This window comes from Eucyclogobius newberryi, unplaced genomic scaffold, assembly GCF_026437365.1.
Source record: "Eucyclogobius newberryi isolate DKJ021-1_F unplaced genomic scaffold, fEucNew1.0.hap1 SCAF_5, whole genome shotgun sequence".
Classification (NCBI taxonomy): Eukaryota; Metazoa; Chordata; class Actinopteri; order Gobiiformes; family Gobiidae; genus Eucyclogobius; species Eucyclogobius newberryi.
In genome coordinates, this window is record NW_027316167.1 from 8,465,397 (window position 1) to 8,490,364 (window position 24,968).

General features: G+C 42.1%; 1 protein-coding gene and 1 long non-coding RNA gene across 2 annotated transcripts in view; one reads left to right on the forward strand and one right to left on the reverse strand.

The window, feature by feature from the left end:
* The window catches only part of tshz3b (teashirt zinc finger homeobox 3b), a 56,822-nt gene extending 45,969 nt beyond the window's left edge, over nucleotides 1-10,853 (reverse strand). Inside the window, exon 1 of the mRNA XM_072464925.1 lies at nucleotides 10,624-10,853. Coding sequence (XP_072321026.1) covers nucleotides 10,624-10,663 — 40 coding nt within the window. The 5' untranslated portion in view covers nucleotides 10,664-10,853. The remainder of the gene's footprint in view (nucleotides 1-10,623) is intronic.
* LOC140380942 (uncharacterized) overlaps nucleotides 1-24,968 on the forward strand; it is a 518,949-nt gene that overhangs the window by 157,450 nt on the left and 336,531 nt on the right. The gene's annotated exons all lie outside the window — the stretch shown is intronic.

A 24,968-nucleotide genomic window follows, 5' to 3' on the forward strand; every position in this document is an offset into this window, starting at 1 on the left:
CAAAACGGTACGTGTGATATCAATGAACAATGATAAAACAACCTATATAAAATCATAAAAGGGCATTAAAGAAAAACAATTTAAATCTGCTATAGGATAAAAAATAAAAATAAGCTTACTATGTACAGAAAATTTACAGTTAAAAAATGTTGTTGATTATTATTAGTTCCAATTTAGTATGTTGTTTTTGTATCGTTTGCAGACTTTAAATTGTGATTTTATTTTATTTTTTAATTTATGTTTGTTTATGTATGAGTCGATAACAATATTCAAAAAGTTTCTGCGCCAACACTAAAAGTACCAAAGTCCAACAAACACATTTTTCACAACTATTTGTTTGCACGATTGCGTAAAAACGTACCGTGGCTTTAGCCTAAGTGCTCTTCCAACAAACCGATGCATTGTGGGCCAAACTGAGGATGACGCACGGGGAAACATGACCGGCGCCACCTACGGGCGATAACAGGCCAATACCGACGTTTATGGAAACCCTCCGATATCGCCGATAACCGATATCCCTTCGATACTTTGGCGCTGTGTGAGTGACAGTAATAACGCAGAGTCACTGTTGGGACGGCGATATCGCATCATGAACGATATATTTCCCCAGCACGACTCATTATCCCAGATTAATCTCGTTAGCGTGCTTCATAAAAGAATCAGCGTTGCCGTTCAAATTAATTGATACAGAAGCCGCTTTATGTTGACGCTTTTAATAGTTTCTCACATCATCATTAGCTCGTGTGTCTTTTCACACTTCCCGTCATTATATAGGATAACTTTCAATGTAAGTGAAGACAAATCTGCATTATTATTTTTTGTGTGTATTTTTTAACAATTGTATCTATGAAAAATGTGTCAAAAAATGTAAATAAAATAATCTATATATAATAATAATACTTTGGTGAATGATTGCAACAAAACAAACTGACTTCTACAGGTTTTCTATTAAAATAATCACAACGATAAATAAATAAGTAAATAAAGTAAATAATTACAGTGAATAAAGTCACACAATAAAAAGTAAAAATACAAAAAGGAATAAAATCAAAATATATAATGGAATACAAGTAATATAAATAAATAGATACATAAATAAATAGATTCTCTGTGAGATTTGGTAAATGTATCGATACCTATAGGTTAAAAAATAAAATAAATAAAAATTATCCACATTTTTAAGTCTGCCTTTTAAGTTTGAAATTTGAATAATGTTTGTGTATTTATCAACAATTCTATCTATGAAAAAAATTTCAAAAAATGTTTAATAAAATAATCTACATATAATAATAATACTTTGGTAAATGATTGCAACAAAACAAACTGACTTCTATAGGTTTTCTATTAAAATAATCAGTAAATAAAGGAATACAAAATACAAAAAGGAATAAAATATAAATATATTATGTAATATAAGTAATATAAATAAATAGATATGACATTTGGACCTATGGATAAAAAAATAAAATTAATGAAAATGATTGACAGTTACACAAGATACATTCCACACTTCTAAATTCCCATTTCAAGTTTGACTATGAAATTTGAATATTTTTTGCATATTTATCAACAATTCTATCCACAATTTTTTTTTTATAAAATAATCTATATATAATAATAATACTTTGGTGAATGATTGCAACAAAAACTAAAACTATCACAATAATTAGAGTAAATAAAGTTGCACAAAAAAACAAAAAAAACACACAAAACGGAATAAAATCAAAAAATATAATGGAATACAAGTAATATAAATAAATAGATATGACATTTGGACATATAGATTAAAAAATACAATTAACAAAAATGATTGGAAGTTACACAAGCTACATTCTACATTTCTAAGTCCGCCTTTTAAATTTGACAATGAAATTTGCATCTGTGTTTTTAATGTTTTCAATTCATCTGCATGATAAATCAACAAACAACAACAACAACAACAACACAAAGTCCCCAAAACGCTCCCGCCTGTAGTCGCCACTCTCTCCACTCCAGCCACACAAACGTCTCCTCCTCCCGCCTGAGCCAGTACATTTAAATGGGCCACAGCTTTTCCGCTCACCGCCACGGCAACCGGTGCAACGAACACACATCAAGCATGATTAATCTGCCTCTCTCATCTGCAATCAATCACACGCACACACACACACACACACACACACACACACAATCAAGTACACACACGGGTGCAACCAAAATCACAGAAATCAGCTGCTTTTCCTCCTCACCTCCCATCCATCTCCTATTGGACACAACCAGATCTGTCGCCGTGGTAATATTTACATAAATCATGCTTAGTCTCCCTGGACACTGTGCTGATGATAGGTGTTTGCATAGAGGGGAAATAAATAAGATAAGTAAAACGCGCGCGCGTGAAAGAACCGCAAAAAGAAAAAATGTGGCAATGAGTGGCTAATAATGGTGACTGTGGATGTCATCAATCCAACTCTGAGCTCGAGTTGTGTCGTGTTGTGTCGTGTTGTGTTGTTGTGTGGGTTTGTTTTAAAGGATTCTGAACCATGACGGAGAAAAGGGGTTCGGTTTGGATGGTAAGTCCCGCCCACTTAGTCCAGTCTCTATAGTTGGACCATAACAGAGAAATGTGTGTGTGGGAATTTTAACTCTTCTTTAAAAGTGCGCTACAGTAATATAAAAAAAAAGTATATTTCTCTGTTTATAGTGAGTGTTTATGTTTGAGTGTGCGAAATATTATTATTATTATTACAGATATTATTGGAGACATTTTTTAGAAAATAAGAACAAGACTAAAAAACATGAAGCCTTTTGTAAAATTTCTATGTGAAATTTGTATATATTTTTTCAAAGTTGTGATGTTGCATGTTGCGTTTTCTCTTTAATAAATCCGAAAATCTAAATATTTTTGAAACCATATAAGTCAATAAAGGTGATCTAAAAGTGCAGTTTTGAAGTCTTTCCAACTCTAAAACTAAAGTTATACAATTTTAGAAAATAAATGGAATTGCACATTTTCACACACATACTTGAACTGCAATTAGATTAAAAAAAAATCTTAAAATCTAAATTCAGTTCACAGTGCAGATATTACACATGATCAAGAATATCTGAGACCAAATGTTTGTTAAGGTGCAAACTTCAGCATAAACCTTTTTCTTCCATTAAATAGACAAGATATTTTGGCGTTTGTAGTGAACCTTTTGTTGCTCAATTTGCACCAACTCAAATTGTGATTTCAATTCTACTGCGATACATATTCCGCGGCCGTACCTGAACTTACTTCGACAGTTACCACACTTTTGTAATGGCTGTTTAAATGCTGTTCACAAACAAACTGGAAAACGGCCTCAGAAACTACAGCTCGCCAAACTCCACAAACCACTCACAAACCACAGAGCCACACGTTGGGTCAAGCGTTGAGCCCATGTATAGTAATAAAAACCCTTCAACTTTGCAGTAAAAAGAGAATTAGCTTCCAAAAAGACTCTGCGAATGTCACTTCACCAAATTTGGCAATATTTATGAGGACGAAACATGCGAATTTAGCTTGATTTTCACCGTTTCATCAATATCTTTTAACATCTTATCCAAACATTTAATCAGAAAATGGGAACTTATTTGTCAAAGTTGGCAGTATGAATGGAGGGCACTGCATGTATTTTTCGGGAAGTGTGTGCGGCTCGGGAACAATGGCTTCACAGTTGGACACGGGGGGATAAAAGTTGCACGTTTTGGAGCGTGGCTTATGAAAATACACTGGGACGTTTGATGTGTGGGCTTCCTCCGGCTGTAACAATGATCTGTTTGGTCTGGTCCGGGCTTTGAAGCCGGCAGCAGAGAGGCAGAGCATTGTCCTCCCCTGATGTTATGAGTGCTGAGAAAATAAACGCCGTGACTACTTAGGATTCGAGGAGCGAGGAGACGGGAGGAGTGAGTGTTAAGAACGGACAGAAACAGGTGAAAATGCCAGGGTCGAAACAGAAGATGGAATCGAAACGTAACGCTGGGTTTAAAAGGAGTCGATGATGTAAGGAATGATACAGACAAAATGACAGAAGGAATGAAAATAAAAGTATTGTATTTTCCGGACTATAAGTCACACCTTTTTTCATAGTTTTGGTGCGACTTATACTTATATCTATACTTATACTCCGGAGCGACTTATATGTAATATTATTTGTTATTTTCACACTTGCAACCGCGTTTTATACTTCAGTGCAACTTATATATGTTTTTTTCTTTCTTGGTACAACTTATACTCCAGTGCGACTTATACCGTATTTTCTGGACTATAAGTCGCACCTTTTTTCATAGTTTTGGCCGGTGTGCAACTTATACTATATTTATATACTTATACTTACACTTATACTCCAGTGCGACTTATATATGTTTTTTTCATCTCTATTATGCTATTATCTATTATATAGTCCGGAAAATACGGTAATATGACATAAAAAAGAACTATGTATTGGGTTCTAGACAGCAGACCGCCGTATATCGCATGTCCGTGTGTCTTTGCGTTTCATGGCGTCTAGATTCACTTCCTCTTTAGACTCACTTCTCTGTGAATATGAGTCTGATTGTAATAAAACACGCAGCGTTTTGCAGCTTACAATATAGAAAACACGACGTGTCTCACTGACGTCTTCTTCCACAGCGTGTCAAACGCTTGTAAAATCCATAAAGTAGACGCACCGTTGTAATGAGCGCAGGGTTCAAAGCATGGGGGAAAAAGTAGCGGCTTAAAGTCCGAAAAGTACGGTAAATGGGATTGGAACGTTGAATATGTGCTGTGGCGTTTATGTTATTATACTCTGCGTCTTGTTAATGTGTTTGCTCACTCTTTGTGTCAAATTTGGTTTTATATTCTGTTTTGTAAAAAAAAATAGCAAAAAAGATAATAAAAAGAAGAAACAGACGAATAAGACTAAAATAGACACTTTCTTGAAAAACACTGAAAAAGTAGCAAGACGGAGTCACCACAAATGAATGATAACTAGTTTTTGATTGAATCAGTAACATTATGACTCAGTGTATTCGGTCATTATGGATATTGATTAAAGCAGGAATAGTCATACAAAGTCATAAAAAAGTACTCATACCCAGAAGAACAAAAGAGGGATAGCAAAATGACTTACAATCACACTAATGCTAAACTGTAAGAGTATTTCAGTCCATGTACCAAGGCACATAGTTGCAGGGATCGGCTCCAGACGTACAAACGAAAAGGACTTTGTCATCAGAAACGTACATATTTTCATTGACCTGTCTTGTTGTGCCGATTCCATTCCGTTCATTACAAACGATTAGGCTCGTTTCAGACAAATTGATTTCCAAGGAGTAAAACAAATGCTTACAAATTGAACGTAATTAGATAAACAATTAACCATAATCCATAGCATAAAGACTACGTACGCCGCGGCGGTTACAGCGACTTCAACGCAAATATTTAAGCAAACAAGAAAATACTGCAACAAGCATAAATAATCATCGTTTTTTTTTCATTGAAAATTTGATTTAGTGCTAAAATCCTGCTGGAATATCGTGGCTGAGTGAATTATTTTCGGGGGAAGAAAGTGACTTCATCTGATGTTGTTTTCGAGTCTGCAAAGCCTATTAATGTTAATGAGCGTCGCCGGCTTGGGCACATCTTCAGCCCTTTGCTTCAATTTGTAGTTTAGGTTTCCATGCCAACGCCTCAGACATTTTACCACTCCATTGCCCAGCCCCATTACCTGTTATGTGAGGTACACGAGCGGGCGTGGGGGGGGTCCGGGCGGGCGGGGCGTGTGCGAGGGGGCGCCGCAACAGTGAGATCAAGTTGCTCACATCAAACCACGTGCCGGACCTAATTGGCGAGCGTGACAGTGTGCGGAGCTTGTCATCTCCAATCATTAGCGCTGTCACAGATCCATCAGATGCTAGGCTAATTAGGAGAACGCTAATGAAGCTGGCAAAACAAGTCCGCTTTTTTTGAGTGTGTGTTTCGCTTCTTTTTTTCTTTTTTTTTCACGACGCAACAGTGCTCCACGTTCAAGACAGATTTGGGGTGTGTGTGTGTGTGTGTTTGAAATAGGTTTGCTAAAAGGCTAGGGTTTTTTACTGTAGGTTTCAAAAATAAAATACAAATGCTAGTACGGCTAAAACAGAAACAACTTTTTTAAATGTTCTTTTTGTTGATGTGAAGTTTTCAGACAGGTCCAACTTGCAAATAAATGTATTTTATTTTTATTTTTTTAATCAAGACCCAACATGTCAATCAAGAATAAAAAAAAAATTGAATCTAAAAAATTGAATCTAAAAAAATCTAAAATACTAAAAAAAAAAAAAAAAAAAAAATATCCTAGATTGAAAATGGAATAATATTGCTAAGACGAATAAAAAATAAATTTAAAAAGTGTGAATTTTCTGGCGGATTTAACTTGTGAGTCAGTTTATCATCATTTATTTTCTTTAATCATCAACAAATTTGCTAAAAATGCTAAAAGACTTGAGAATCTTGAAATGTGTGGTTATTTATTTATCTATTTATTTATTTATTTATTTATTTATTTATTTATTTATTTATTTATTTATTTATTTATTTATTTATTTATTCATTTATTCATTTATTCATTTATTCATTTATTCATTTATTCATTTATTTATTTATCTATTTATTTATTTATTTATAGACAGATGTGACAAAGCTTTTTGTGTTTTTATCAATACTCTTTTCTTAACAGGGGATATTTTGTCATTCACGGAGTCTTAACATTTGAAAACTTGGATATCACCAGCTAAACTATTACAATACTTATGCACTTCAGAACAAACTGCAAAGCTAGAAAGTTGTATCCACAGTAACACACCGTAGAAGCAGAATATTTAGATCTCGTCTTCAACTTTCAGACTTTCTATTTGATTGTGATTCATCTTTCCAGCCAAACTCGCCGGATCACGGTCGCGTTTCAACAACCGACGTTTACCTTTCACCTAATCGTACCGTTTATCTCCTTTTTGATGGTCGAATGAAAATACCTGCCACTACAGTTTGGCCCCCCGAAGTTGCGCCGTCATTTCCTCACGGCAGGGGGGGGGGGACTTGCTAAAGCTGGGCGGGGCGCGAACGCTTCCACCCGAGTTCCTAATCAAGACCCCGTCATTCGCCGTCCTCCATCGGGAACGCGCAATCAATTTGTCAACGCCCCGTGTGCCACGCACTTCGCCCGGGTTTTATAAGTTGCAGCTGTGAACGAGGGGAAGAGAGAGGAAGAAAAGGAGAGGCAGAAAAGTTGGGGGAAAAAGAGGTAAAAGAGGAAGTTGGTTTGTTTGTTTGTTTGGCGCCATTTTGAGTGTGTTTTCGATCTCGAATTAACGGTTGCTTCCTCTATTTGTCTGAATATCTCGCATTCTACCGATGTAATAAATGATAAGTTATGATGACTTGATTGTACAAAATAAACGATTATTTGCTTAGTTTAAATGAGCTAACACTTTATAGTAACGATTCAGGCTTCGTGAATACTTGATTAAGGGCTCGGATGGGGGTTAAGTTTGAAAGTTAGGGTGTTAATTAAGTAGTTACTAAGCCAAAAAGCATTCTTAATAAACTATTTGTTCATTTAAGGCTTTGTTCATGCTTTATTGTGGCTATTTATAGTCTAGTTATTAAGTTTTAATGTATATCTTAAGCTGTTTGCGCTGCATATGTGAGTAAAGGAGAGCTTGAAACACACACACAAATATATAAATGATGGTAAAAAATACTAATTGTCAATTGGCCTACACATTGTCACTCCTAGTGGTAATGTAGCGCTACTACAAATACATTCTGCTACACTAGAAAGTGACTTTGGAAGAAAAGCTAGAACATTTTTTTTTTTTTTAATTCAATCAGTCACCATTTTGCACTAAAATTATCAACGTTTTTCTCATAACATGTCTCTTAAAAGGTTTTCAGGGCGATTTAAATTCAGCACTATCGCAGTTCGAAGCTAAACGACGTGAAAAGTACTCAAAACGAAACAGAAAAGCTAGAAATGAAATGAAAACCAATACGAACGCGACCGAAATAGCCCATTCATCTTAACGGTAACTTGTACGACCTACGCATTAAATACGCGTTCGAAGTTAGAAAGAAGTGAAAGTCAAAGTAAACAGTCGCAAAGGAACCAATCGTCCTTTCGCCTGTGGCCATTTTGTTTCTCGGCCTGAATTAAAAGTCGTCTCGTCTCTTCGTGCATCCATCCATCTATCCATCGTCCTGCACCCGTCCTCCTCCCACTTTCCCTTCTTCCCTCCCTCCTTCCTTCCCTCCCTCCCTCCCTCCAACCACCGTGTCCATTAGAGCTAAAACATTTTGATCAAGCGGGGCCCTGGGCTGAGAATACATAGTCTCCTGATGTGTGCCAGCCTCTGATTGACCATTAGGGCCATTGACGAATGTGGCTGTCAGGATCCAGACAATTAAATCAAATATGAAACAAAGTCGCTCTGACGGGGGCGCTGCTTTCTGATGGAGCTAACCAGTCTTCTGCCTCGCGATTAAGCTAATAGTTGCATTTTTCACCGCACTATAAAAAACGCTGCTGTTTACTTGTGCGCCCGGTTCGTTCGTTGTGTGCGTCGTGTGTAATTATAATCCTTTTTTTTTAGCGTGTGTGGAGGTGTAAGTCGGGGTAAATGCTTTCTCCGGTGCAAGAGGTAGCAAGGTGGTACGGGCTGGAATAAAAAGTTAAAAGGTCGCACGTAAATCAAAGCAGAAACACGCGGGAATGTCTTTGTTACGGTCCGCGACAAGGACGGGATATTAGACGTGCGTTCGGGGGAATTGATGCTAAAAAATGCTAATGCAATTTCAAAACAAAAGCGCGCTGGTCGGACGATGAATTGTCAATTGATGCACGGGGATGAAAATATGATAAATATGATAAACGCGTGGGAAAAAACATGCACTTTTTACATTGAAACATGGATTGGTTTGTTAGACATGCAAAGATTTACAAACGATCGAGCGTGAATAATCGTAATGAAGATATGAAAAACATAAACTAAGGTATGTGTGCATAATAAGAACAAGCAAATGTTAAAAAAAGCTGCGCAATTCACAAATAACGATCAGTGGTGTAACGTCTTACAGTAAATCATCATCATGCTGTGGGATGTAGCGACTGTCTGTCCAACTTGACTGTTTTGTTTCTGATTTTTAGCTCGAAATTGTTTGACCGTCGACATTTTGCTTCGTTTTCTGTTCAAAAAATGTTTAAAAATGAAGCGCAAAACAAAGTCCAAGTCGTTAAAAAGAGAGTGAAAACAGATAAATAGCCGCAATTAAAACCCCAAGCGTTAATGGCTGCAAGTTTGTGAGGCCAGACGTGACTTCAGAGAAAGAGAGAGAGAGAATGAGAGGACTAAGAGAGAGAGAGAGAAAGAGAAAGGGAGAAAGAAGGAGGAGGAAGAGAGAGAGAGCGAGAGAGACTTGATTTATCGACACTTATCGGGAATGAACAGATCAAAGGCTGGCCGCCATGACGGACGATCAATCAGGGCGTCAAATCAAAGATGGCAATTGTCCATTAAAGCTCACTTCCAGTACACTCCCTCCCCGAGCCGGAGAATAATCTTTACGCCGAGGACCAGAAAGTCTTTCCCAGAAACGAGACGAGAGAAGACGAGTTGAGAGGAAAGCAAAGGTGGCGAGATGTGACACAAGAAATAAAGAGTGGAAATAATACAGGCAAAATAACTGAAAAAAACACTGCAAATATATAAGTTTCAAACACTTCTTTAAGGTAAATTGAAGGAATTGCTACAAAAGAGGTGCAATTCAATGTAATTTACTGTATCACTGTTTGCAAAAAGTGGAAAATATCGAGCAACTTTTGTTCAGCTTTCAATAACACAAATAAATCACGCCACGTTTAGCAATAATAAAGCACGTGTAAGTATTGTAGTACATATTTAGTACGTATTAAATGACCAGAGACCGTCAGCTGACCCTAACGCTTCACCAATTGTCTCAGCTACACCGTATGGATCTCTAATTCTTTAGTCAATAAGTACAAGCCAAGAGAACTGGAGACCGGGGGCCGTGCTTCAGGGGCCAAAATGGTCCCAGTACAGACAAGGAACGTTTGAAAATACTGGTAACAAAATTAAATAGTTCTATAGGCAGACACACAAAAAAAAGCTCCACTCTGCACTTGCCCTCCCCGGGAACTCTGACCTGTGACCTTTAGAAGTGCTGCAACTATTCACTCCGAGCATTGTGTGCGCCACTTGTAAATGTCCAAACTTCTCACGGCTGATGCAGGAGGCAGACGTGTTTAAACGCAGTGCAAACCGAGATTAAGAGAGTGTCGTGAAAAACAGTCAAAAATCACAATAATAAATAAACTATTCTGAACGTGACGTAACGAATGGGACACAGATGAAGAGCAGGAGGTTTGTGCATGAACCATCTCTGCGCGCGCTGCAGGACATGTGCAGGGCAGGGGACCTTCTGCCCCTGAGAGCCTCGACACAAGATGCGTTTTGCGGTTCCATAATGTAGGAAAATGTCAATGAAAAGTAAGTGAATGAGGGAGGGGGTGGCGGCGGCGGGGGGGGGAGCAGAAAGAGAGAGATAGCTGTAGAGTTGGCGTACAAAGCCGCGTCAGTGCGTACCTGAGGCGCGCCGGGGCGCTTGCTGCTTCCTCCGCGGCATGTTGTGCTCCTGGGAGCCCGCTGTTGAGGGGATTCTTCTCCTCTCCCGACCCCCGGTGATCCGCTCACCCGAGGCTGCCTTTGGGGGATCCGCGGAGCCTTTGATACACAGTTCCCCCCGTGGGTGTGCTCCTAGGGCTCCCACATAGAGGAGCGCGCGCGGTGCGTGTGCGGGGCGTGCGTCTCACGAGGACGTTGTTCGGAAACAAAATACACACCACCAAAAAAAAAAGAAAAAAAGGAGGTATAGAAGCGACGAGGCGCAGATGCTGTGGCGGGAGAGGCAGCGGTCTTTCCCCGGGAGCCGCTCTCTCCGCGTCCGCCGCTCGCGTGGATAGAACAGACTCTCACTCCGCGGTAGAAAAAAGCCAAACAAGGATCGCGAAAAAGCCTCAGCGCGTGTGATTCCTCTTGAGGTGTCGTCGAGGGCTGAGACCGGGAAGCTTGAAGAAAGGGGCAGAAAACAAAACGCGGCGTCAGTCAAAAGTCCGCAAACAACGGGGACAACAACACATCAAGAGCTGCCACAACTGAAGCCTGCGCCTCCTCTACGGTTCAAGCTCTCCGCCGCTGATAGGCGTCACGTAGCTCTGTCTCTCTCGCTCCACGCGCGCTCTCTCACTCTCACTGTCTCCCATAGAGCCTCCCATAGAGTCTCCCATAGAGTCTCCCATAGAGTCTCCCATAGAGTCTCCCATAGAGCCTCCCATAGAGTCTCCCATAGAGTCTCCCATAGAGTCTCCCATAGAGCCTCCCATAGAGTCTCCCATAGAGTCTCCCATAGAGTCTCCCATAGAGTCTCCCATAGTCTCCCATAGAGTCTCCCACAGAGTCTCCCATAGAACCTCTCACTTAGAACCTCTCACTGTCTCTCCATGTGTCTCCCATAGAGCCTCGCGCTGTCTCCCATTGAACCTCTCACTGTCTCCCATAGAACCTCTCACTGTCTCCCATAGAACCTCTCACTTAGAACCTCTCACTGTCTCCCATAGAACCTCTCACTGTCTCCCATAGAACCTCTCACTTAGAACCTCTCACTGTCTCCCATAGAACCTCTCACTTAGAACCTCTCACTGTCTCCCATAGAACCTCTCACTGTCTCCCATAGAACCTCTCACTTAGAACCTCTCACTGTCTCCCATAGAACCTCTCACTGTCTCCCATAGAACCTCTCACTGTCTCCCATAGAACCTCTCACTTAGAACCTCTCACTGTCTCCCATAGAACCTCTCACTGTCTCCCATAGAACCTCTCACTGTCTCCCATAGAACCTCTCACTTAGAACCTCTCACTGTCTCCCATAGAACCTCTCACTGTCTCCCATAGAACCTCTCACTTAGAACCTCTCACTGTCTCCCATAGAACCTCTCACTGTCTCCCATAGAACCTCTCACTTAGAACCTCTCACTGTCTCCCATAGAACCTCTCACTGTCTCCCATAGAACCTCTCACTGTCTCCCATAGAACCTCGCGCTGTGTCTCCCATAGAACCTCGCGCGCCCTATAGTGTCATTCACGGCTCGATCCGAGCCCGAGACGCGGGGTAAACGCAAACACACCGCGCGTAAACCGCAGACCACCAGACGCACATTCACACCTTTTCCCTTTAACCCGCGCGCGCGCCGCTCTCAGCCTTGACGTGACGCATTCACTTCACTTACTTTGGCGTGCTCTCTGATATCCTCCGATCGCACGCGCGGACTCACGGCCCCGGTGTGCACGGGAGCCCAGCGTTAGAATCCATCATGCCCCGTGAAACGAGCTCGGGCGCGGGGAGGCGAACGCGCGGGAGGAGGTGACGGTCAAGGAGCGGCCACTGCCCCGCGTGCGTCCTGCGTGCTGTACTTTGGACCGCTGTTTTGTCCGACACAAATCCACACTCCAGGGGGCAAGTCACTCAGTCACTCCCGAGGTGAAGTGCGCGTGCGTGCCTGCGTGCGTGTGCGTGAGTGCGTGCGCGCGTGTGAATCGATGAGATGCGCGCTTGATTGGGTCTCCCCCTTGTTGTAATAATGTACATGAGGAGAAGGAGGAGGAGGTGGTGGAGGTGGAGGAGGTGGAGGAGGGACGGGCTCGCGCGTGCCGCATGGGCTCGAGCGCAAAGAGTTCTTCTGGCCACCACAGAGCCACGCACTTTGTCGGTCGTTGCTGGTACTTTTCTTAGTCCTTTTTCTTTTCTTTTTTTTTGTACCTGGCGCAACGCAAAACGCTCCCTTCAAACTGTCTTTTTTTTTTTTTTAGATTCTTTCCCCCTTTTTTAAAGCAGGTAAGCTCCAAGTTCACGCGCGCGTTTCGTTTTCTTTTGCCGTTTTGTCAGTGAAGCGTAAAAGTTTTGGAAGCTGGATCATCTGTTTCCCTTTGTGTTGTAGTTATTATCCCTGGAAGACACGCGCGAAGGACAGAAGACCGCGGCGGCGGAGGTCAGTGCGGGTGAGTGTCCTGAAGGCTGTCTCTCCTCTCTTCTCTCCTTTTCTTTCCTTCCTCTATTGTGCCAGATGTGCCACCTCCGCTGCCACCGCCTCTGCCTTCCTTCCTTCCTTCCTTCCTTCCTTCCTTCCTTGCCGCTCGCCTCACGCGCTCGTCAGTACGGAATAAAACGCGCTCCGTTGGTCGTGCCCGATCCAGCCCCCGGGGGGAATCAGCTCGACCCCCTGCGCGCGCGCGTGTGTCTCTCAAAAGCCCCCCGAGCGCGTCCTCCGCGTCTTCCTCCGCGTCTTCCTCCGCAGCAGCAGCAGCGTCCTCGAGCGTCTCCTTCTTGCCGCGGATCGACGGTGTTTTCGCCCTTCTCTCGTCGCGGGGAATGCGTGCGCCGCTCCAGCCCCGCGCGCGCCGTTAGATCCGCCCAAGCATCTGTCCGTCTTTCCATTGGCGCATCCATCAGTGTCACACGCGCGCGCGCACACATTCCGGCGGCTCCTCGCGCTACTACAATACCCCTCCCACCCCGGCGGCTTCACGCTCAGACATGACGCTCACGCACGCGGCCGCGCAGAGGTGCACAGGCGCGCGCGCGCTCATCGCGGCCCCGGCGGAGGAGAGATGCTCCGAGAGAGAACGACGACGCGGCGTGAGTGACACAGTGCGCGCCCCGCCGCGAGAAGCCCGTGCGGCGGCGGCGGTGGCGGCGATGCGCGGCGGCGGAGGCGGTTGTTGGAGGGTGCGACGCGGACGGGCAAAAAACTTTGATTTGATGCCGTTTTAGACACTTTTGGAGTGATTTGATCTGTGTTTGAAGATGTGACTTGACCCGTAGTTGCACTTTGTTTGGAAGGAAGTCAAACCCTAGAAATACAGAATTTATACAGCTACATAAATGGTTTACTTCATTTTATTTTTATTTTTTTTGCAATGTGGGGGAAAATACACACATTATTTAACTGTTTTTTAAATTGTAGCAAACCTGATTTATCACTTTTTGAAGCCTAAATATGGCACTTTTCAATATTGTAACGACACTATCCACATTTCTTTAGTGTGTCAAATGTGTTTCCACTTTGTTTCCAACTGTTCTAAAGCCACATGTTCAGCTGGATAACAATGATAAGCAAAATACGGTTGGCATAGAACGTGAGTCTGGGAGGTGCAGTAGGTCCTGTCCCTGTGACTTACACCCAGACACCTCAGAGGACACGCGTGCCAACTAACTGCATGTTTTTTACATTCATCAGGACTATTCTTAAAGTATAAATATGTCGCGATGTTCTTGTAAAAGCTTTAAAGATAGAGATAATTACATAAAAGTCCTTAAAGTTTCACGTTCAAGTCTAATGATTACTGTTAACTGCAGAGTAAACGCAGATACTCCTGTCATTATGTTCTTAATTAGGCCTAATTTGGGTCAGCAGGATATATTTACCGTATCTTAATTATACCCAACACAAAACCAGGTCAAAATAGGCCTAATAACGCACAGACTTGGAGTTCCGTGTGTGTTTTTATGTCAAATACAGAGAAAAGAAAAAGAGCGCGCAGAAACAGGCAGCGCGTCATGTATGTTGTGTTATTTTAGTCATGTTTAAAGTTTAAAAAAAAGCACTGACATTTAAGAAGTGGTGAAAAGAATGAAAGAAGGAAAATGAGAAACAAAAATACTTAAGTTAATCACTCCACGTCAATTTTCTACAACTGCCATGCTGTAATTGATCGTTGTCATTTTATTATGATGATGCATATTGGACCACGTTAAATTCCAAGCAACATAAATGATTCAAACTAATTATGATTGACTTTTTGTTTTTGAGGAGGAGCTGCCGTTAAACGTTGCGTGTAATCCAAACTCCAAACGCAAAATGTGAATTAAACCAAATTCACAAATGGATTCACACAATCTTATGGAGAATAATTTTGCTAATTATAATAATACGACTCTCTGTTTACTATTAAGTGTTTGACGTGAAAGACACTTGACAATCTGCCCTTAATCCATTCAAATGTATATGTTGCGCCCGCTCTACGCACAGACCGTGTCCACGCTGCGCAAACTCCAGTGGAATTGCGCATTAAACAATTTGACAGGCGCGCGCTTGACTCACGTCCAAGTGCGTTTCACTCACGTACATTTTGCCATTTCTTTAACACACAAAATAGGTTCCCGGTGATCTCTCTTTTCCCCCCCTTCTCTCGTGTAAGTGTGTGTGAAAAGTTGTTGTGTTCCTGCGCGTTTTGGCACCCGGCGTGAGGCACCGGAGCAGCGGGACAGACACGGGACCCCGCGCCGCTGCTCGGTCATGACGCGCGGGGTCCAAAGGGGCTCTCGGCACGGTACACCTCGAAACTGTCGCTATGCACAGCTCCCCATGCATCCAAAAACGACCAGAAAAATACAGAACGTGAGCTAGAACAATGCTAGAAATATGTGTGTGTGTCATTTCTGCTGCTCGTGGGAAAAAGACAAAAACAAACCCATAAAATAAACTGAATTAAACTGTTTTTTTGTGCGTAAAATCCGCCCCCCAAACGATTCCAAATAGTCACCGTGTTTCTTCTAAGTGTCGCGCGCCAGAGTGCAACTACCGTGATTTATCTGTGCGTCCCCGGCCGTGCTCCGCGTCCCCTCTTTCTTTCTTTCTTTCTTTCTTTCCCCCCTCTCTTCTTCTCCTTCTCCCTCTTCTCCCCCTCTCCGCGCGCGGTGAGCGCATTGGCGTGGAGAGGCGCACCGGTTTCACGGCAAACTGGTTTCTAGTAGAGTGGATAAAGAGCCAGGGGGAGGGACAGTGCGCCCGCGCGGCGCTGGGACACGCGCGGGAGGAGAAAACATGACTTGTTCCCCTCCGACTCCTGGCTCCCGCTCAAAATGGTGTAAAATGATCATAAGGCCAAATGCAGCGAGGTTTGTTTGAATTTTTTTGTCCTCGTTCAAAAATAACTTAAATTTTAGGAATGTAAAAGTGTGCAACAAATACAACTGCTTTTCTCAAATAATTCAGTGCCAAAAACTTGCACAAACATTTATGATATTGCACTTGACTAATATAAGTGATAATAAAAATAGCAAAAACTGTTAAAATTGTCTAGGACTTACGTTTTCAAAAGCTGAATCTATTTAGGTGGAATGCAAAAAAAAAAAAAGAATCCCACACTTCTTGAGCTCATCTTCTGTTATTAATATGATTAGATTAAAAGATAATATAAACAGAAATGACACATTGTTAAAACTGATATATATCTGTCTTTGCAAATTAAATGAATCAAATGAAAATGAATGCAAGTTTGTGTGTGTTTCGAATGCATTTGATCAAAGTTTGGTATAATTTCTTAAGATTAGACGGTGAATAGTCATATTGAAATCCCTCTTTAAATGTCCTAAAATGTATAATTTGTCCTGTACATTTAAACTCAGCCTGATACTGTCTCAGATGATACTTTTCCTACTTATCACGTGCAGGAGTTGTCGAAATGATAGTCAAATAGAACAGTTCATTCACCCAAAAACCATAAAGTCTCACATACACTGCTATAAACCAGCTATAAATAAACATAATAAACTTTCAGACACACCAAACTCACTCCTCACTCTCTTTTATTCCCCGCCACTGTTTTTGATCTCGCCTCCAGCCTTGGGCCATGCCTCTGGTGCTTCCCTTGCACCTCAACCCAAGACGCACTTTTATTCTCACTATTATGTATATGTAGCGTGAAAAACATCCACCTCACGCTTACAGTAACCTCCAAAAGTCACCGTCTGGCATCGACTATCACACATTTGCATGTCCGGAGAGAAGACAAAGAAAAGAAAGAGAGAAAAACAGGCCAATCTCTCCCGGAATAACCTCGAAAAAGTTACAAAATCGGCCCCCAAAAAAAAGAGAAGAGAACGTAAACACATCGACAAGACGAGCGGAGAGAGATGGAGCGGTTGCTGTCTTTCTTTCTTTTCTTTCTTTTCTTTTCTTTTGGCGGTTCCCCTGTGCGCTCCCCTCCTCTTTCCCCGAACCCTTCCCTCGTTCGCTCTCCCTCCCGCCTGGACGTTTTGGGGCTGGGCTGCGGAGCTGGCGGGGTTGAGAGGCCAAATGCTGACCGGCTCTCTTTCTCTTCTGTCTGCTGTTACTAGGTCACCGCGGCAACACACACACACATACACACACACGCACACACACACCTCTCCTCGCGGTCAGTGTTGCCACTAGGGAGAGGGGTAATTTAAGCCCTCCTTGATGTAGCCTATTCATCACTGTCCCGCGCCCGACGCTTCAGAATTAAAGCCCGATCCGCAAAGTCGGGAGTGGAAACGGGAGCGGGATTGGCAGGGGTGGACGGACGCCGATCGAGTCGAGATGTTGGCGTGGTGTTCTGTTTTATTATCTGCGTAAAAGGAAGTGGCAAAGTCGGTCAACTCCAGCTCACGTTGTGGAGAGTTGACGATTCGGCGGTGCGTTTGGTCGGAAGTTTGAGGCTGGCGAAGTTCATTGGCGTTTCGAGCGAAATCGAGAAGTGAGAAATTGTCAGTGTTTTCGATTTTGCTTATTTTGTTTGGATGTTTTTTTTGGAATGGCGAGGTCCACGAGCAATTTTTTTAACGTGTTGGAGCAGAGTTTGAATTTTTAGGAAGACTTTTGACTGTTTTTAGGGTTAAATGGCATCGGCGAAAAGTCTTGGTGCGTCAATCAAACAGAAATGTGTTAAAACGTGTCTTCAAATGTTCTAGTTGAGGTTTAATGATCAGACGAATGTGAAATATCTCTACTCCAAGATGAAATTATTTAGAACAGGCATTTCAATCACTTTAATTCATAGTGTCATAGTTTTTTCTCAGTTGCACAATTTTTCAAGCTTTAAATACATTCTTCAAGACGATTCACATCAAAAATCCATTGTATCTTTGGCAAAATCCACTGATCAAATGTTCATTCCTCAAAATGAAGTATTTTTCTTGAACATGTTGGTGATATTTGTTGATCGGTTCGGCCATGGCACAAAACGATCAGGTATTTATCGTGAGAAAGTGCGTAAACCTTCTTTGTACAGCGTTTTTCACAGACGTACGGTCACAAAGCGCTTCACGCAGTCGTAAAATACAGTTAAAAATACAATAAAACACAACTATTTTTAGAAGCTATTATTATTAAGCTACTATTTTCAGTAAAGGCGAAACGACATGTTCATAGAAGCCGCTGTGATTCATCTTGAACAGTTTGACCAAAGCGACTGACAGTTTCCGCAGACAATAATGCAAAAACGCACAGAAAAATTGGTTTTGTGTTAAAAAAACGTGCAAAAACATTAGTTCATCGTTTGCAAAGAAAGTGTTTGATTTGAAGGTGGAACAAATACTTTAGAAATAGTCAGTTCTGATCAAAAACTACTCAAATTAAGTGTAATTTCTCTAATAACACTTGGTTCTGACATCACATCGCGCAGCACGTGCAAAAAAGACACAAAAAACCCGTCTTACATCACACTACTTGTTTTGATGGCGAATAATAATGCACAATGTGATTAAAGCAATAGAGTAATAAGACACCCTAAGCTACAACTGTGAAATGAGAAACACAAATGGAAAATACATGATGGTGAATGATTGGTTTTCATTACACTTTGACTAACAACATCAAGTCCTTCCTGCATTATGGCATAATTCCATTAGATCACATCCTGCAAAACAATTTGAGAGAAATGCATCAGTTACAGACGCAATTGTCAGAGAAATGTGGTTTGAGTGTAGAGTTAGTGAGAGCAGAAAAGAGCACTGGCACGATGTGTTTAAGTTGTTGGAAAATAGACGGATTTCTTGGTATTTTAAGATTTGTCAAATGAGTTGAAGTGAGAAAAAAAGTAGAGTAAAATCAACAAATTGCATGGAAATAAATGAAATAATGGGGCTGTTTTTATTTTTAGTTTCTGTGTTGTAAAAGATAGAAATAAAGAGAAAAATTGTGATGTGCACACAAATAATGCATAATTTGACTGCATTTTTTGTGCACAACTCATCATATTTATTATATTTTATTATTCAATGCTTTATGTTGCATTTTATCGTCAACGCAATTTGTTCACTGCAATTAAACGTCTCTGATTCTGAAATATTACACTGAAGCACTAAAATGCCATTTTTTAATAACATTTCCAACTTAAATCAATTATATTTTCAAATTATAACCACATATTAGAAAAGAAAGAAAGAAAACTTAAGCACTTGTTGATTTAGACTAATAAAAATGTGTGTTTTCTATGTCTAACACACTTTGGACTTTGAAGACTTTTTATAGTACTAAATTATCATAAGAGAAGCATTTTTGTCAGTTTATTAAGATTATTATTTGTATTTATTTATTTTTAGTTTAAAATATAGTTTTAAAATATAAAACACTAAAAAGACACAAAACAGGACCAAAAAGCGAAATAATAAAAATAAACACATTACAAATAGACATCAACCAACAAAAGAAACACAATCACGACACAGAATAATTAAAATAAAAGTCCCATTGTGTCCAGAGTTGGTCAAAATGTGTCAATTTCCAAATTAATCAGAACATTAGTTAGTTTTTCTAATTGTCTAACGTCTGTTACAATGTCAGTCCAGTCCTTGATCGTTGGTGAAATTTGTAACTAACCAATTGATAAATCTGTCACTTATTTATTTCGATTAATTAAGCTGTTTGGATAGAAAAAAGGCCAGAGATTTGTACCTAATTTGACCAAAACGAAGCTAAAACGACGCCGACTGAGAACGTCTTCATGGAACGTATTTACAAAAACGCACAATTACAATACATTTTGCTTTAATTACTGCTTTGTCTCAGTCATAAAACCTCTTTTCTCATCACATCACACGCTTTGAAGTCCACGTATACGACAGAAAAACAATGATTCAATCACTAAAGTAGCTGACGACTCTTTCAAGAACCGATTAGCCGCGACTCAATTGTTACAGCTATAGTTTTATTCTAATTCTAAAGGCATTTTCAGGGGAAAGGAAGTGTAAAGGGGATTGTTTTCATTGTGGAGGTCTGCTTTAAAATGCAAACACATGTGGATGTAACCTTATCCAGCTCCTTTCTGGTAGGAGGATACTCATTAGTGTTCTTCAGAGACCCCATCCATCCTGCGCCGCTCGACCGGAGGAAGTCGCCCGGTTATGGGTCAAATTTAACACTTTAGATATGATTATTCCGTCTGTTACGAAACCATGGTAAAGACTCTCGAGGCAAAAATGTAGTTGTATTTTTCTTTTTTTTTATTGAAAGAATAAACACAGACCAATCAAAACTTGTGTGGAAATAAATATACAGTCCAGTAACATTGTCAAAAGAGAAAAAAAAGAGAAAGAAGAAGAGAAAAAAGAAAGAAAAAAAGGGAAAAAAAAGAAAAATTTTAAAATAAAAAAAGAAGAAAAAAGAAAGAAAAGAAAGTGCGAAGTGGGCGGAACCAGAGAAAATACAAGGTGTGTATTGTTTGAGATGACCGTTGTTAGAATAATGCATCCAAATGATAATAAAATACAATGTTAGAGCACCTCATCCATAATGTGAGTCCCATTTAGTCCCGTTTATGTCCAATTTGTCCATTTCCAAGTTCAGTCCGTATGTGTTTTTTTTCCATTTTCCGTACGTCCATTATGATGTCGGTCCAGTCCTTTATTGTTGGTGCCGTTTGTGTCATCCATTTTTTTGTGATGCCCGTAGTTGTGTTTTGTCAGGTGGATGAAACGGGCAATCTATACGCTCAATAGAGTCGTAATTGGAATATCTAGCTTTAAAATATGACTTATCCATGCAAAATTATCAGCAAATTTAGTTACAACATGACATCTCACCATGACAACGCGTTTGAATTTGTTATTATCTCATTTTCGAGACGAACGATCTTAAAAACAGTGAAAAATTACAAGCTGCGACTCTTATAAGCGATGTGTAAATACATAAACTAGTGTAAATAATCCAAAATAGTCAAGTCACATTTGTTTTTGTAGAACCCAAATTCACAACAGCAGAATTACAAGAGTGAGAAAGTTGTATATTCACATTATTTGTAAAAGAAATGTCACGAAACACAGTGATTGTCAAAGAAAGACGAGCAGAAGGAAGAACGCAAATGGAAACTCAATCCGACACAGAAGTACAACAGAAGTACAACAGAAGTACACAGGTGCAGTATATGTTGAGTATTATTGACAGGGGAAGTACTCGCGTAGCTACAACCGCGGGTTTCGTCTCCGTTCCTAATGGTTTTCATATGATATTTCAAAGAGGAACAGTTTAATCCTGGTGTTAAATGTAGAGACGTCTGTTTAACTCGGACACGGCTCATTCCAGCGGGTCAAACGTCTACATTTGACCCTTCAGTGCCACTGGTTCTGTTCCCGCTGCTAGAAGTAATTCCGATGATTTATTATTGACTTTTCGAATGCTGTTCCTTAGTAATCTGTTTATAATGCATTAATACGTACTAGTTATTAGTTTAAAATCACATATGAGGCATTTACTGGCGTTTATCACTTTGAATATAATGTCATTAATGTGCAGTTTAATCACATTTAAACGCTTTTTTGAGCCATTTGCACATTTTAGCTTCATAAATACTTTACTACGGAACCGTATTTTAAAGTGTTTAAGCGTTACGCAATTGTTTTCATGCAGAAATGTGGGAAAATCATGGTCAATTTATCCTAATGATGGTAAATTTACAACCAGAGCGTTCCTCAAAATCCAAAAGCGTCGTCATTCCCAGTCATCTTAACATATATTCTCTCTCTCTCTTTATGTGTAAGCAAGACATAACCAACTATACACTGTGCACAAAAAAAAAAAAAAAAAAAAAAAACGCAACAACTGCACAGACAGTTATTTTTAGTTGTAGCGGGGGAATGTTTGCGTCTCGCGTTCTGATTCTCGGTCTAATGACTTACACTGTTTATCTGCGTACAGTGTGACGGCGCGCTGCTGGGTGACTCACTACTTCCTCCTCTCCACTTATGCGCCCGTGTGTGTGCGTGTGTGTGTGCGTGTGTGCGTGTGTGCGTGTGTGCGTGTGTGTGTGAGCGTGCATGTGTGTGTGAGCGTGCATGTGCAGGAAAACCACGCTGACAGCTGCAACTCATTACAGGCACTATTACTGATGAGGGCTGCTGGGGAAATTCCTCCTTCCACTGCTGCAAAGCGCCTTGTTTACCGCACGCACACACACGCCAAAGCCCCGTACACAGATCTCGCTTATTCATATACGGAAAACATCTGTAAGAAGAGGTGGGGGAAACAAAGAAAATAGTGACATTTCCTAAACATTTACCCTTGAGTGAGAAATGAAGTCAGCGACGGGAGGTTTGGCCCGGAGGCCTGGAACGAGGGGGAGGAGTCACACTCGCATCCTTCCTGTGCCGGGAGAGTGGAGGAGGAGTTTAATCTTTGATCTGTGAGTGTGGATTGTTTGCCTGGGAAGTCGAGGCTCTTGTGGGATTCACAGTCCGGTCACTCCGTTGTTCTGATATGACGCTGTCTGATTGGCTTATTTGTGCCTGTCAATCATGCCTGGTAAAGAGTCTTGGAAGTTTGTAGTTCGAAGTTTGAAGTTCGAGGTTTGACTGCTTGAAGTTCATTTTTCAAAGTTCATTGTTCGCCCCCCGAAGCTCGCCGCCCGAAGCTCGCCGCTCGAAGTTCGCCGCTCGAAGTTCGCCGCTCGAAGTTTGGTGCCCGAAGCACGCCCCCCGAAGCTCGCCGCATGAAGCTCACCGCATGAAGCTCGCCGCCCGAAGCTCGCCGCCCGAAGCTCGCCGCCCAAAGCTCGCCGCACGAAGCTCGCCGCACGAAGCTCGCCGCACGAAGCACGCCCCCCGAAGCTCGCCGCATGAAGCTCGCCGCATGAAGCTCGCCGCCCGAAGCTCGCCGCCCGAAGCTCGCCGCCCGAAGTTCGCCGCTCGAAGTTCGCCGCTCGAAGTTTGGTGCCCGAAGCACGCCCCCCGAAGCTCGCCGCATGAAGCTCGCCGCATGAAGCTCGCCGCCCGAAGCTCGCCGCCCGAAGCTCGCCGCCCGAAGTTCGCCGCCTGAAGTTCGCCGCCCGAAGCTCGCCCCCCGAAGCTCGCCCCCCGAAGCTCGCTCCCCGAAGCTCGCCGCCCGAAATTTGCCACCTGAAGCTCGCCGCCCGAAGCTCGCCGCACAAAGCTCGGCGTCTGAAGTTCGGCGCCCGAAGTTCGGCGCCTGAAGTTTGCCGCTCGAAATTTGCCGCCTGAAGCTCGCCGCCCGAAGCTCGCCGCCCGAAGTTCGCCGCCCGAAGTTCGCCGCTCGAAGTTCGCCGCTCGAAGTTTGGTGCCCGAAGCACGCCCCCCGAAGCTCGCCGCATGAAGCTCGCCGCATGAAGCTCGCCGCCCGAAGCTCGCCGCCCGAAGCTCGCCGCCCGAAGTTCGCCGCCTGAAGTTCGCCGCCCGAAGCTCGCCCCCCGAAGCTCGCCCCCCGAAGCTCGCTCCCCGAAGCTCGCCGCCCGAAATTTGCCACCTGAAGCTCGCCGCCCGAAGCTCGCCGCACAAAGCTCGGCGTCTGAAGTTCGGCGCCCGAAGTTCGGCGCCTGAAGTTTGCCGCTCGAAATCTGCCGCCTGAAGCTCGACGCCCGAAGCTCGCCGCACGAAGGTCGCCGCACGAAGGTCGCCGCACGAAGCTCGGTGTCTGAAGTTCGGCGCCCGAAATTCGGCGCCCGAAGTTCGCCGCCTGAAGTTTGCCGCTCGAAGCTCGCCCCCCGAAGCTCGCCCCCCGAAGCTCGCCGCCCGAAATTTGCTGCCTGAAGCTCGCCGCCCGAAGCTCGTCACACAAAGCTCTAAAACCGCTCTAAAAAACATAGATTTTTAGAGGCAGGACAGAGATTTTTAAAACCTAAAATTCTACAAAACTTTTGATTTAGTCGCGGTTTATATCGTTTTGGAAACAGATTTGAAATAAAATGATGGTTTTAAGCTGATGAGCCCCAAACAAGCCACAAAACATTTGATATGAATTTATTTCATAATCTCAATGAGAAAAATGAAAGGAACACTTCAGTAATAGTGGGCGGTCCCTGTGAGAGCCACAGGATGACCACTTGTCCCTCTTCTAGTTGTTTCGTCCCCTGTCCTTCCTCCCACTTATTTACACAATGTCCGTTCTTTTCTCTGGTGCCACTGAACGGTTTAATATAATGAGATTGATATAAAACAGGACACACACTCAAACAGTCGTCACTGTTCTGCTGTTTGACGTGTTCAGCCTGTTCAGAGCGCTGAGGGGCCCAGACTACACGTAATGTACAGCAAAGTAAAAGTAAAGTAAAAGCAGATAGTCTTAACCGGCCAGGCAACTATTTACTTCAGGTATACTACGAAGACATCGCATTTTAAATTGTATTCAGGTAAAAAGTTTCGAGTTGTGTGAGAACAAACGGAACGAGACCAACCGGCAAATATAGAGTTGATGTTTACACTTTTTGGCCTTCAATATTTGCCTGAAAATTATTTCTATCGCTATTATTCGTCCTTACTTTACAGAGCAGTGCGATGTAAGCGGTATCTGAGTTTGTGGTCATTTCAATTAAATGTTTTTGCGGGTAAATTATGAAAATTACTCGACAAATTGTTCTAAAAATATCGACAAAATACAACAACACACACAAATATATCGGCCAATATCTACAAATATAAACACATACCGTATTTTCCGGACCTTTTTTCATAGTTTTGGCCGGGGTGCGACTTATACTTATATTTATACTTATATACTTATACTCCGGAGCGACTTATGTGTGATATTATTTGTTATTTTCACACTTGCAACCGCATTTTATACTCCAGTGCAACTTATAAATGTTTTTTTTCTTCTCTATTATGCATTTTTTGGCTGGTGCGACTT